General features: G+C 39.5%; 1 protein-coding gene across 1 annotated transcript in view; it reads right to left on the bottom strand.

Annotated features, from left to right (window-relative positions):
* PDS5A (PDS5 cohesin associated factor A) overlaps positions 1–15023 on the bottom strand; it is a 73256-nt gene that overhangs the window by 34471 nt on the left and 23762 nt on the right. Inside the window, exons 3-8 of the mRNA XM_056855173.1 lie at positions 5246–5449; positions 4966–5052; positions 4503–4600; positions 3321–3447; positions 1977–2057; positions 827–967 (exon numbers count right to left, since the gene is read on the bottom strand). Coding sequence (XP_056711151.1) covers positions 827–967; positions 1977–2057; positions 3321–3447; positions 4503–4600; positions 4966–5052; positions 5246–5449 — 738 coding nt within the window. The remainder of the gene's footprint in view (positions 1–826; positions 968–1976; positions 2058–3320; positions 3448–4502; positions 4601–4965; positions 5053–5245; positions 5450–15023) is intronic.

Below are 15023 nucleotides of genomic sequence, written 5' to 3'. Positions count from 1 at the left end.
GTCAGGGTTCCCCTCCAGCTACAAACCTCCAATTTGTTCCCCATGCTATTCCCGGGAGCCCCGTCCCAGAGGAGCAGAATTCTGGGATAATAGTGGGCTTCAGCTCGACAGGGCAGGCAGGGAACTTCTCTCCGCTAATGCAAGCACCTTCCATGGCAGAGATTATCACTGGGAGCCAACTCAGTTTCACTTCTGCCCTCTCTATACTGACTCTTCAGTCCAAGCAACATTTAGCCCCCATCTCCTCCTAATGTCCCCCTTCTGCATTCTTTTCCTGCTTGGTAATTAATCTCTCCCTCTCTTGTCCTCCTTCCACTAAACATCATCCATTGATTCTTGTTGGAAGACTACCCATAATGCCCATTGCCAGATAAAGGACTACAAGTGCAGAACATAACCAGGATACACTTCTAAAGACTGTGTTTTCTAAAGAATGTGTTTTATTAAAACATTTTTAAAGACCGCGGGGGGCGGGGGGGATAATCTAGCCCCAAGAGCTTGAGGGAGAGAATTTACACAAGTATTTCCCCCCAGTTTCTCACAGGCTCCCACCATAGCACAACCTGTTTTTCACACACACTAGTTTTCAAAAATAGTTTACTGTACATCATAAGAACCTACTCTTTGATAAATTTAAGTCTAAAGCGCCACTAAACATGTGGAAGTATTTGAGCAGTTCTTTGGAAGCAGACCAAAAGGCAGACATTGCCATTAGCGACTAGGTAAAATAATTTGTTCTTCAAAACCGCAATTTTACACTGCTAACCTTCTTGCTCTTATATTAAATGCACCTACATTGTATTCTAAGAGTGAAATTTTTTCTTACCTTCAGTTTGAACTCAAGCTGTGGCATGACGGATAATAATAAATTAGGATCAATAGCAAAAAGCTCCTGTATTAGATCAAATACATGCTCTGACAAGTCACTTACAGAAGATTTTCCTAGTACCAGAACCTGGTTAAAAAACTAGAAAAAGAAGACGTTATTTAATAATTAAGTTGTCAACCTTAATGTTAATAAAACAAGAGACCGTGAATTAGGGCTGTCTTTAAGTGTTGCACTAAAGGGGACAGCGAATATGGGTAAACTGCCCAGCCTGGAATTGTGGAAGCAGGAGTCAGGATGAGCTGTTGCAAGAAGAAGAGTTGGTTATATGCTGACTTTCTCTACCACTTAAGGAAGAATCAAACCAGCTTACAATCACCTTCCCTTCCCCTCCCCACAACAGACACCCTGTGAAGTAGGTGGGGCTGAGAGTGAGACTAGCCCAAGGTCACCCAGCTGGCTTTATGTGTAGGAAACAAATCCAGTTCACCAGATTAGCCTCCACCGCTCATGTGGGGGAGTGGGGAATCAAACCCGGTTCTCCAGATCAGAGTCCACTGCTCTAAACCACCGCTCTTAACCACTATACCACACTGGCTCTCAACACAGAGGAAGGCAACTGTGCAAGGCAACACAGAAGAAGCAGCAGTTTACCAGGACCTTGCCGAACTGCATGTAGTTCATCTGTTGGCTTCACCCCAGCCCATATGACAAAAAGAACTTCATGTCACACACGTTTATGTTTCAGATGACTTAACCTCTTTGTTACTAATTATAATTAGTTCATAGAGTCTAAATTTAGGAGTCCAGGCGCTTGCATGGCAACCTGTGGCAAGGTTCTCCAGACAGCCCAATGCCGCTGCGAGTGAGTTCACATCTCTCCCCATCCCCAGCTTTCTAGAGGGGTGAGAGTGGGGGAAAGATTGACTATATACACGTACAGAAACTTTGTGGATGCAGTGTTTCCTCAACAAGTGGAAAGCACATGTCAACACTGGCAGCAACTCAATGCTCTGCTGTGTATCCCAATACTATGGTTGCTACAGTTGCAGCAACAGTGTCTGCTCATATCTGATACGTAAGTATTCATAGGACCAAAAGCAAAGAAAAAAGTGATAAGTGAAAACATAGTAATGCATATATTACATACATTGGCAATACATGGCTCAATGGTCTGGACTGTCCTTTTCAACAGGACTTTTGCAAGATCAAATGCCTGTTTATTAAGGTTCTGTAATAAAGAGAAGAAAATTAGGAAAATTCTTGCTTTTGACAATGATTAGTATAAAAACACTGGTTATACCTACAGTGGCAGATCATAATGTATGGGAGATAAAGTGCAAACTCTAAGTGCTTCCTATACAAGACATTTTTCTTGTAAAGCAAATGTACGCCCCCTGAGCCTCTCTTTGATGGGGTGAGGGCAGGATATAAATATAATAAATGCATAAACAAACAAACATAAGTTGGTTCTTGTAGGTTATCCTGGCTGTGTAACCGTGGTCTTGGAATTTTCTTTCCTGACGTTTCGCCAGCAACTGTGGCAGGCATCTTCAGAGTAGTAACACTGAAGGACAGTGTCTCTCAGAGACACTGTCCTTCAGTGTTACTACTCTGAAGATGCCTGCCACAATTGCTGGCGAAACGTCAGGAAAGAAAATTCCAAGACCACGGTTACACAGCCAGGATAACCTACAAGAACCAATGAACTCTGACCATGAAAGCCTTCGACAAAACAAACATAAGCCCTGTTGATATGAACAGTTTCCTCCCTTCTATTGGTGCAAGCGTAGCATGAGAGTTTTACATTTATGCACACTCTCAGTCTACCCCAGTCTGAGTAGAAATCAAAGATATGTATGACTCAGCAGTGTTAGGGTCACCTATGGATGGGATCTCACCGAACCCACTCTGTACTACTTTTTCAAAGAGAGCTTTAAAACATTTTTAACAAGCAGATCTTTGATTTAAAGCTGCTTTTATCCTGGCAAGCCCCTTAAGTCACAAGCTGTCAAGTACCACAACGTATACAGAATTAATGTAGGGCAAGCCACTAATCACTGCCCCCACTCTATTATGCTTCACCACAACTCCCACATGTCGGCCACAGCCTCCCAAAGATAACGAGGGTCCTCACAGGTTAACACAGAGCCAGGTGCACGTAATCATATATCTGATCACGGATGTGTGCATCGAGCCATCTTCTCCCACAAGTGATGCTGTACAATGATTCAATATGTAGGAAGGAAAACACAAAGATAGAAGAATCACCCCCATAGCTGGTCTGCCCAGAATCTTTCTTATGAATCAACAGGAGCATATATACAATTGCATTTTGGGGAATATATACCACCAGCCAGGAACTCCACTGACAGAATGGAGGAATGCAAGGGAGGGAGGTAATAGGCTAATGCAATTCTCTGGACAAAACAAGTAACAAGATAAAAGAGCTAAGCTAAACCATGCTGGATGGTGGTAGTCTTTATTTGCAAACCTTGTGTGCAGGGATGAGGTTGATAAGAATCGAATCCAACAGTTCTTGAGTCACTCCATCGCCTTCCATGATGATAGAACTCATCAAATCTAGCATGTGCATCTGTACTTTCTGGTTGTGGCTATTGCTAACAATAAAATTAAATTAGATTAGTGTAACAGAACAAACACTGCTAAGTCCTTTGCTAAGCAAAATGTATATCCTTTCATATCCTTTAACATTTTGTCATTGTAACTAAAGTAACTAGACTATGTGACATTTTTTCTTTCTTTTACAAGTGATCAAACAGCTTCAGCTCCCTGTTCAAACACCTAGTCCAGGAGATTAAATCATGGCCAACCAACATTTTCCCATGTTTGTTCTTCCAGCAAAAATCCCTTACCCAATACATGGCATCAATATGATATGGGCAAGACATTATCAAAATACCATTGGCTTTAGGAGCAAAACATACAATCAACAAAATGCTTTCTACAAATAATGGGGGAAGGATGCCCATATACTGCAGGACAATATTTCTTTCCACATAAACACAGCACGCACACTGAGTCTGAATTATGCTCTGTCAGGTAGAAAGGGCAGGTTTCGCTTCCGATGTATCAGGACCCTCATGAGTAGCATTTTTCCCAGGACAGCAAAGGGTTATATGAGTGAAAAGGGCTGTACTCAAGGACAATACTGAGAGCGTAAAAGCATCCCCTGCTCCCAATTTTAGGAAAAGAGTGGGCTCTGCCCTTTCTTACAACTTCCTTGCCAATTGTAGCTTATCTATTTGTACAAAAGAACATAACAATAGGTACGGAGAACCAAGCCACACCTACCTGCAAATTCCATTCTTCTGCTTGTTTCCTGAGCATGTTAGAGCCCAACAGACTCACTGGACACAAAATAAAATGATCTGGGCTACCAAAATAACCATGACTAGGGTAGGCAAAGGTGCAGCTTTCATTTCACCACTGCAGTTTTTACTGCAATTTACAAGATTTTTTTTGAGCACTGCTAAGGTTGTTTAAAAATAAACATTTCTCTTTCTAAATATTTAAGACAAACAGGAGAAGTAGACAATACAACTACCAGAAATATCTGTTCAATTATTTTTCTACAACCTTTTGGAATATATTTCATATACTTTAGAAAACTGCATATTGAAACAACACAAGTATTCAAAGTAATCCAACTTACTTGATAACTGAAAAGAGAGTCCTAAAAAGCTGAATAAAAATTTCATTGCAATCTTCCAATTCAAAGCAGATGTTATAAGATTTAACCCAAGCTAAGTTCTACAACAAAAACAAAGCAAGGCATTAAATTACCATTTTAATTGGAACTATACTGGTCTAAGTGATGCTAACTGTTATCACTGTTGAAAACTGATTTGCTAACTCTAGACTACTTGTAGTTTACTCTTCTGCTCCAATAATGTTTAAACAGCTTCGCACACTATCTTCTCTCTGCATGTCCCTGATTACAAATACCATTAAAATAAGTCTAGGATCAGGGTCAGAACTATTTTTGTCTTATACAAACTGGATAAAAAGTATATATTAAGCTGCGGCTTCCATAAATATAATCTGAATTTCATTTCTGTGGATTGCAAGGCAATAAGAGATCTATAAAAAGTTATATCTAGTAGGAAAAAAATTACCTCTAGTAAGTAAAAGTATCTGTTAAATTGGGGGCTTTTAGTGTCTTCTAATCCTTTTAATTGTCTTGTAATAAACAAGAATATATCCTGTAAAATAAGGAAGAAAGATGTTTTAAAAATACTTTGAAACATGAAAATTCAATATATTATTGTCCAAGTTTATTTAATTATAAATATTACTTAATGTTAGGGACAGCTGAAGTATTTTAAAAACTACCCTTTCCCCTGAATATACAAAAACAGCTGAAATTGATAAAAATTACTAGGAAATAATTTTTACCTTGAGTTTGTCATGGGAAGTATATGGCGCTTCTGGGGCATAAATTCGAAAGATATCAGCCAGGCAACATGCTACAAGGAGACGGACATCTTTATTGGGATTCCTGAGGAAGAATTCTGATGCAAGGTGCAAGGCTAGTGGGAGATATTGTTGTTTTTCATCTTCTGAATCCTGGTCCATGTCCATAAATGTTTTTACTACCATCTAAAGATTAAAAGAAATAAATTTTTCTTCATGTTTCACTCTGAATTTATATGCAATGATTATGTCAAACCTATACTGGCTTTACAAGGTTTCTCAGAACATACCATTACTTATTTAATAAACTTAGTTACATTTGAAGCAATATACAACATAAAACTTAAATACAGAATCAAATAAACATAATTTAGAAATATTAACAAACAAAATAAAACCATATGTACAGCCATAAGTTAAAATCAGCTTAAACTGCACATAAAAACCCTACAAATTAAACAGCAGTGTCAAAATAACAAATATGTCAGCAGCTAATGTATTCAGTAATAAATCCAATTAGTTGAAGATAACACAAGTAAGATAAGGCAATCAATAGGGTGTTACTTGAAGAGTGCCAATTTTAAACACAGACACAGGACAATAGACATTATTTACTACCCTAAGACCTAGGGTGTTAAGAGGACCTATAATGACTAATCTTTTATGTTTGACTACTAGCTCAAAGACAGCCCTGTTTGACTTTATATACAATTTGACATGATGCAACATCATCCACACTGTCTGAAATGCTCCTAGTTTCTTGTACAACTGCCTCAGATTTTTAAGGTAGCACTTTGTAAAATTGTGCCTTTTTTTGTAAACAATAACAATTACATGAGAGAAAGTGTACTGGTTTTCTGTATAATTTCATAATTACTTCCAAGACTTCCACATATAAAATGAAGAAGAGATAGTGTAATTTACATAGCAAATCTCAGATTAAAAATTAGAAGACTTTATAAAAGAATCTAATATGCAGTCACATTTTGCCTTTCTACAATGGACTTTTAACTAGTAAATCATCATGACCCACAACTATATCATACCAAACCCACAGAGGATTACACTGACATTACTACTTTTGGGGAGAGGGGTTAAGATTAAGAAAAGATGTAGAAAGGAGGATGACAAAGCTGAACTTACAGTACAATAAATTAAAAGTGGGCTCATGCTGCAGTTTAGGGGTGCCCTGTAAGCCCAGAAAGCAGGTAACAAATTGTGAGCAAGGGGAAGTTGTTCTATTTGGTCCGGTGGAAACATCTGGGTCCTGCCCAGGATGAGTGGGTGGCGGCTCCACATGTTGCAGCCCCCCGTCTGGTCCGTGAGTTCCATACAGCCTACCCCCAGAAGCCGCAACCGTCCTCAGGCTCGGGGGGGGGGGGCTTAAAGGGGGCAGAATGTGAGGAAGTCTGCTGAATTGTTTCTTTCAACTTTGTTGTCAGGTCTGGCCCGTACAAGCGGTCAGGTCCTGGTTCAGGCTCTTGACATGTCTTAGGCCTGTGTTTGCTGTTCAGTTGTTCTGTGATTCCCACTCCCTGTTCCTCACCCCTCCCGTGTCCCGACCTTGAGTAGCTAACGACCAGGCCGTGTTTAGATTCCTGTTTCACTCCTTCTTCCCTCCTTTCCCCTGCGCTCTGCTATCTCGCTGTTTCCCAGGCCGTTTGATCTTGCACCTGTGATGTAATCATGTAACCATGCTTTAAGCTAGGCCTGTAGCCCAGCTCTGTATTGGCAGCTTTGAAGCTGCACTGTATCCATGCTTACTAGATGCTCTCAATAAACATTTACCTGCTTCTGACATGCCTGTCTGAGCGAGTGACTGTTTGAGACGACCTAGGTTGGCTGGAGGACCTGACACAAATGAGCTTGCCAGGTCATCAGGTCAACCGTATCTTTGGAGAGCCTGAGTCAGGGCTAAATCCACTCCTAAGGCTTCAAGTCAGGAGGAAGGATGTTGCTACTACCTGCCATTCTTTACTGCATCCCATACTTCTTTCTAACATATCTGGTCACACATCATACACAATCTCCCCACAAACTCCCACAAGGATTCCAGGTTACATAGGAATCCATCCCAGTTGCCCTGGCAAACAGTAGAACTGCCTCCCGCCACACCCCTGGATGCAGGTGACCTAACCTTAAATTCTCACTAGCTACCACAAAATTTGTAGACCCCTGGCTCCAGTTCTGCCACAGATGAAGATTAAGTTACTAGACAACAACACTGAGGCAGAGAAATAGATTACGACAGACTTTAACAAATTTTCTTTACATCAGGGAGCAAGCTCCCTTTTTCAGATTTCAGGGTTTTCTATTTTTATGACCATATTTTCTAACAGCTGCTACCACAGTACCTAATCCTTTCCTATACTTTCTGATGAAGGCTATGATGGAAATGTTATAGGGGTACCCTGGTTTTCATAATCACAAAAAACAGCTAACCTCTAACCCAGATATGAAACACTAATTTGGGAAGAACCACAGCATTGTAAAAATATATGTATACATAAAGGACACAAAAGTTAACATATAAATATACCCAAGGAGCTGTTAGTACCTGAATCAAGCCATTCTCAATATATACTTCTTCAGGGCAGCAGCTTCTGTTACTTAGGATGCATTAGTGCAATGTGAATGTTTACATTGTGCCATTTATATCTCCCCTCTTAATCTTTCTGAAGCTAGCCAAATCTCCTTCCGATGGGGAGTCAAAGGGGAAAGACAAGAAGAGCCGCCAGAAGCCGTGGCAGACAAGCATAGAGAGACAAAGGGTTTATGTCCCCCCCCCAAAAAAAAACTAGACACCAGCAAAACTAGTAAAATTTCTAGGCACCATGGTGATCTGATGTCTTGGATTCGTCAAGCTTGGATAAGGGACATTGTGGAGTAACAAGTAGACAGACTATACTGTGACAAGACCTGAAGAAATTTCTTTTAAATCTGGCAATAATTTCACACTCTACTGATTTCATTACAGTTAATAGTTCCAGGCTAGCCTTATCTCGTCACTTCTCAGAAGATAAGCACGGTCAGCCCTGATAACTATTTGGATAGGCAACCTCCAAGGAATACCAGGGTCGTGACATGGGGGCAGGCAGTGGCAAACCAAGAACATCTCTTGCCCTGAAAACCCTACGGGGTCACCATACGTCAGCTGCGACTTGATGGCACAAAAAAAATTAAAAATGGGGAAGGCAATGGCAAACCACTCTGTAAACATAGTCTGCCTAGTAACGTCATGATGTGACATCATCCCATGGGTCAGTAATGACCCAGTGCTTGCACAGGGGACTACCTTTACCTTTTAAATCTTTAATAGTTGAAAAGCATAGCTCTGGTAACAAATACCTCATAGCATCCTGGTATCAGCACAGCCTACGAGATGAAAGTACATTTGTATTAAATCAACTGGGGTATATTCACTACCAAGAAATTACTACTTTGACCTTGAGATGAACTTTATATTTGTTCTTTTACTTTTGAATACCTGCCACTGAGGAGTTATTTCCCTCTTTTTAAAAGGATAACAGCTGCTGGCTGAGTGTCACTAAAGCCATGTGGTTTAGAAGGAACCAGTTTCTAAACTGGTTCAAAACATCAACCCCATCAAGTATGACTTAGCACATAAAATTTTATATTTTTCTGAATGGTGGAGGACGGATGAAAATTCTTTGTACTGTATTATCCACTAAATGATTTTTTAAAATGCACTGTCAAAAGCAACAGCAAAACAAGGGTGCAATAGAAATATCTGTCTCACACAATACTCAGTCTAATTGACTACACTGCTCCATGGCCTAATCTACATTAACAGATTTTCCTTAAGAGATTTAACTGATTTTTAAAAATCTACTACTTTTGTTGCATGTTAGTGATCATTTATAACCTCAATTTAGTAAATCAAAAAAGCACACAGCAATTATTGTACAAAGATCTGACATATTTACATACTGCAAACCTCAGTAAAGAAATCTTTCACCACCACCCCAACCTTCTTCTCACACTGCAACAATATTCAGAATTTGCAGAGTACACTGCAAGTAAAAATAATTAAAAATCAACAACAAAAGAGATAACATTGCAGATGTAATCCAATTATGCCTATGCCATCAGGACAAGGAAAAAGTTTAGTTATTCCTTCTACTACACATCAGCATCCATGCATGAAGGAGAAACAAGGCCATGCCAGCCTAAACAAGCTAAAGACAAGCTGCAACAATCCTATTTAGCATATTAGGTCACTTTAACAAAGAAGAATTGGTAGAAGTACTTTAAATAATTGTACTTTATAATGCCATTCTTATGATTTTTTAAAAATAAGCTCACAAAGTGATCATCCCAATTCTAATTAAACGTACAGAGCAATCTAACACAAGCTTATAATTTGCTATTTACCTGCACCAAATGGCTAAGTTGCCAACTGTGCAACCAATGTGTGTGCCACCCACGAAATATTGAGCTGGCTGCATGCCCATTACCATATCAGATGGTGGTCATGGCTTGATTGCCTTAAGGAATAGCCTCAGAAGAAAATCAGAGTCAGATGTTCATTAGATCAGCATCTCAGATCTGGAAACAATCTGTCACCTTCAGCTGAGTGTCAATGCTCAGGTTCTGAACTTGTGAAGAAGTAATGAAGTGTCTCTGTGCACATTTAACACATTATCCAGCCAGGCCTTATTCAAAGCTTAAAACATAAGGGGGGGCTATAATTCAGTTGCAGAGTATCTTTCTTTGCATGCAGAAGGTCCCAGATTCGATCTCATTACCCCTAGTTAAAGAATCTCAACATTAAACATATTATGCCAATAAAGGTATTTGTATTATTATAATCTCAACACAGAAAGACGTTTATCTGCCTGAGTCTACAAAGAGCCACAGCCAGTCAGAACATAGAATACGCTGCTAAGATGAACCAATGATGTGATGTTATAAATCACTGTACAGTGGTCTCCCCTCAAAATCAATCAGGAAACTCCAGGTCATGGAGAATGCCACAGTTTAGCTACTATCAGGAGCTAGATGGAACATGCATATTACTCCCATTCTACAGTCACTCCACTGGCTGCCTATCATTGACTGGGCTCAATTTAAAGTACTAGCTATCACATACAAAGCCCTTCATTGGCCTTGGATCCTTATATCTCTATACTACCCACAACAGCTTTGCTTATCTAAGTAGGGTCTTCTGGAGGTGCCAACCTGAAAATGGGCAAAATCAACAACTGCCCGCACCTGTGCCTTCTCCACTGTGGCCCCCACCTCATGGAATGGCCTGCCTGAAGACGTCAGGAAGGCTCCCACTTTCCTGACTTTCCAAAAACTATTCAAAACTGAATTATTCAAGAGGGCTTTTCTATGCAGGCTATAGGATGGCACTGTACAAAATGCTTCACAAAGTTACTTTGATAAATTATTAGAGACTGTATTCTGTACTACTGCGTATAGTTTGCAGTAAGCTGGATCCTGGTATGTAATTTTGCACCATTAATGTGTCATGTTAACACTTATGCTCTTGCTTCAGTTCTGTTTTTAAGACTTCTGGTTGGTCCTACAACCCAAATCCTATTCCTTTGTTTCCTGAATGTCCCATCTTGTTGATCGTATTGACTCACTCTGTGTAATCTGCCTTGAATACCAGTGAGAAAGGTGGACTGTAAATAATGCAAGTAAAATAACACCAACAGGAAAGATAATAAGCACACAAAATCTCTGAAACTGGAGGCCCAGTATGACAGACATATACATTTACCGTGATCCGCTGTGAATTAATTCCAAGGCTGGAGCATACATTACCACTTTAGTTGGAGATATTTGAGCATAAATATTGGTTCACATGGTTTACCCATACAAGTCTTGACAATGCACAAAAGGTGAGCAGCTTCAACTGCAAAACTAGTATCATAAAGATATATTAAATTATAGAAATAAAGACAAAGTGGTAGTCTGCTTTTTTAATTAATTTTTTTATTATTTTTCCAGAATTATTAATCACATAGTTTAACAATTGACATAAACAATAAAAAGTAAAAACAAATAGGAAACATTGTTAAAGATATTTGTGTATAATCAAAGAAATATTGACTTCCCCTCCCTCCATCTTGTGATAAATTAGTAATCTCTTTTGCATAAAATTCTAGTCCTGATATTGTTGCTAATATTTATGAATAGTTAGTACTATCATATAAAAGAAAGAAAAAGGGAAAAGAAAATAAAAGAAAAAAGAAGAAAAATAGTGAATCTCACTAATAATAAATGGATTAGTATAGTAGAAAACATTTAATTACTTCCATTAAAAATTATTTTGTAAGTCCTCCATTTCTCCCTAACACTCATTTAATACATTTTATATTTCTAGTAAATTAATGTCATATATGGTTCTATTTCCATTATAGCCAATCCTTTTAACCGGTTCCTTTTTAATCTCATCCAAAAGAGAAACTAGACTCTTTTAAATTAGTCCCTTTGTTCGGAATTTCCAGCATTTCCTTCTTTTTGTCATTAACAGTAAGCGTCGAAGAGCATCCTTGGAAATTGTTGGTAGAGTCTCTTCTGCAGATAGATGATCTCCATGGTAAATCCACGTTGCAATATCTTGCATCTCAAATTCAAAGAAAAGGATCCTGATGGCCCCAGTTTTTCTACTCATTAAGTCCTCCAAGCAGATGTTGAAAAGTTCATCAGGCAGATTGAAGAGACAGAGGTCAAAGTCACTCACATTCTGTGGGATCTCCAAGAGCTGATTAGTCTGGGTGGGCTTAGGTATCCTCCACGACGTGTTGCAGAACCCTTCTGCCGAAGGCTGCGTCAGAAGAGGTTGTCTGTTTAGACGTGATTTGAGATACAGAGGGCCTTCGTTGGGAAAGCTGTACCATCAACAATATAAAGATGGGTTATGGGTGATGAAATCACGGGAAGAACTTCAGATTAAAGATTGGTTTATGTATTATAAACTTAAGGATGTATTCAGTAAGGATAATAGGCTGGGTTTTAATCAAACCAAATCTAAATTTGAGATTATATTATCTAGGGGTAACAAAGGAATGATAGGAAAGATTTACAAATTATTTATAGAAATGAATTTAGAACAGGAAAGGATTAAACCGGTGATGGTGAAATGGATGAGGGATTTAGGTCATAATATAGATTTGGAGATATGGGGAAACTTATGGGAAAAGGAATTTAAATTCACTGTTACAAACGAAATAAGAGAAAACCTATATAAAATGTTTTATAGATGGTATATAACCCCAGTGTTATTAAATAAAATGAAAAAAGACGAAAAGGCCTTTTGTTGGAAATGTGGAACAGATACTGGAACATTTTATGCATGCTTGGTGGTTTTGTAAAAAAATTAAGAGGTTCTGGTGTTTGGTTTTGAACGAAACTAACAATTTGATCAAAACAAAAATTAAAAGAGATCCTGCCTTTTGTTTACTGGGAATTACAAAAAAAGATTTAGATAAAGGTGATAGAGTCATATGCCAATACAGTTTTGCTGCAGCAAGAATTGTTATTGCTAGAAAATGGAAGCAAATAAGTAAACCTTCAATCAAAGAGTGGAGAGAAAAACTATGGTTTTATATGCGGATGGCCAAAATTACAGATTCTTTACATGGTAAAGATTTGGATGAATTTAAACATACATGGTCAAAAGCCGCCGCATATTGGGACAAATTGGCAAAAACTGATTTTAAAGGTATAATTAACAAATTATAGTCTAATGTGATTTTTAATCAACGAATATAATAACAGGTTTTTTTTATTTACTGTCATAACACTTCGCCGGAAGTCCAATGGTGAAGGGCACACAGGTGGGTGGTTGGGTATAGGGCACTATAGGCCTTTAAAAAAAGAAGAATAGATAGCAAAATCAATGTATTAGTTCAGGTCGTAATAGTGCGCTTTATATCTTGTTGTTTTCTTTTATACATATATTTTTGTTTTTATTGTTATTTTTTCTTTTTTTGTATGTTTTACTATATAAAATCAATAAAAATTAAAAAAAAAACCCTCAGCTTTCCTATCCATTGGGTCTCTTATATTTCCCATCCCATCCTCCGCAGGGAGGTCAGGCGAATGCACTGCTGCGACTGGGGCATCAATAATGGGTTTTTTAAGGAGATCCATGGCTTGAGGGACCATAGTATACATCTTTTTGATATTGGCTGGGAATTGTCTGTTGGCTAGGGGTTTATCTAGTTCGGCTCTGACCTGGTTTTCAAAGAATTCCGGAAAGGGAATGGTATGGATCTGAGAAGTAGATCTAGGGAAAAACTCTTTTGCTCCCTTCTTCCTAGATTTCTTGGACTCTGGGGCAGGCTCAGGACCCTCATCCAGGTCAAGAGCCACCAGAGCCTTGCTTAAAAGGTTCTGGAAATCCTCAGCCCCAAAAAGGCGAGGCTGTTGTTCTTCTAGTATGACTGGGGAATCTTCCTCAGATTCATACTCCCCGTCCTCTCTACTTTCGTTTTCAGAATTGGCCATATTGGAGGAATCATCCTCCTGTGTAGGTCTAAACTGAACAGAGGCCTTTCTGGCTGCCTTGGTCGGCCAAAGGCCTCTAGAGGGTTCCCCTTTACCTTTCCTTTCCTTTCATCCCTTAGAAGCTCCTTGATCAATTGATCTTGAGCAGCATATATCTAGTGTTGGAGGGATATAAGGATTGAAACAAATCTTGCCACTGACAATGTAGCCTTGGGGTCCCTATCGCTTAGTAAAAAAGGCATTATGTCAGTCACAGAGGCATTGGATTTGTATATTAAAAGGGGGGAAATATAGTGCAATCGAAGTTCCTCGTAAAAGCGGCATTCCAAAAGGGCATGGGCGAATGAGTCAATAGAGCCAGAAGAGCAAGGGCAGATCCTGTCTGAGTATGGTATATTCAGAATTCTGCCCTGCATTACCATAGAAGGGTTAGCATTCAATCTAGTCAAGCAAAAAGCTCTACAGAGACGAGGAGTTGTCAGATAATATGTATAGGCAGGCAGACCACGTGGAGGGGGTATTCTGAAGAACTGGGATGAACAGACGCGACCAGCACGAAAAGTAGTGCTGTTATAATCGAGCTCTTTAATGCGCTTTTTAATTTTGGTAAAAGCTTCCGTTTCCCCAAGATCTAATAACATATCCTGCGAGAAGCCCAATGACAGTTTCTCATCTAAGATTTTTTGCCATGAGGATTTAAAAGGATCATGCTTCAGAGAAGCTAGGAACCCCTCAGTTGCAAGCTTTGGGGGGTGGCAAAACTCGGAAAAATTGATTGCCATATCATTCAGGTATAGATTAAACAAGAGAGGAGCAAGGAGGCAACCTTGTCTAACTCCCTTGGCCAGTTCAAAGGGCTCGGTTAGTTCTCCTTGGTTGCCACAACGAACCTGAGCGTTCCCCTTTACAATGCTTCTGCTGATCTAAATGGCTCTGGGAGAGAGGATTACTCCTTGGATCATGTCCAAGATTTTTAAGGAAAGGAGAAATAGATTCGCTGAAGGCTTGAAGCATTTGCAACTGTCTATCTAGGACCCCATTAAACAAATCGAAGGCTTCCCTGCGGGACAAAGGGGACTCCGGGTAGCTTAAGCTTACGTTACTTCCAAACTCCGATACTGGACTCAGTGCGAGAGATCCATCCGCTCCTTGTAAAGGCTCTCCCGCCTCATTGTGGCACGCGTCCCTTTTGGTGCCATTTCCAGGCGGGCCGGAGGCACGCACCTTTTTTGGAGAGCTGGGACCATCCGCGCCGAGCTCCGCGGGACCGCAA

This window comes from Euleptes europaea, chromosome 9 (assembly GCF_029931775.1).
Source record: "Euleptes europaea isolate rEulEur1 chromosome 9, rEulEur1.hap1, whole genome shotgun sequence".
Taxonomy (NCBI): Eukaryota; Metazoa; Chordata; class Lepidosauria; order Squamata; family Sphaerodactylidae; genus Euleptes; species Euleptes europaea.
The sequence above is the reverse complement of the archived record's forward strand: the minus strand, read 5'-3'. Positions and strand labels throughout refer to the sequence as shown.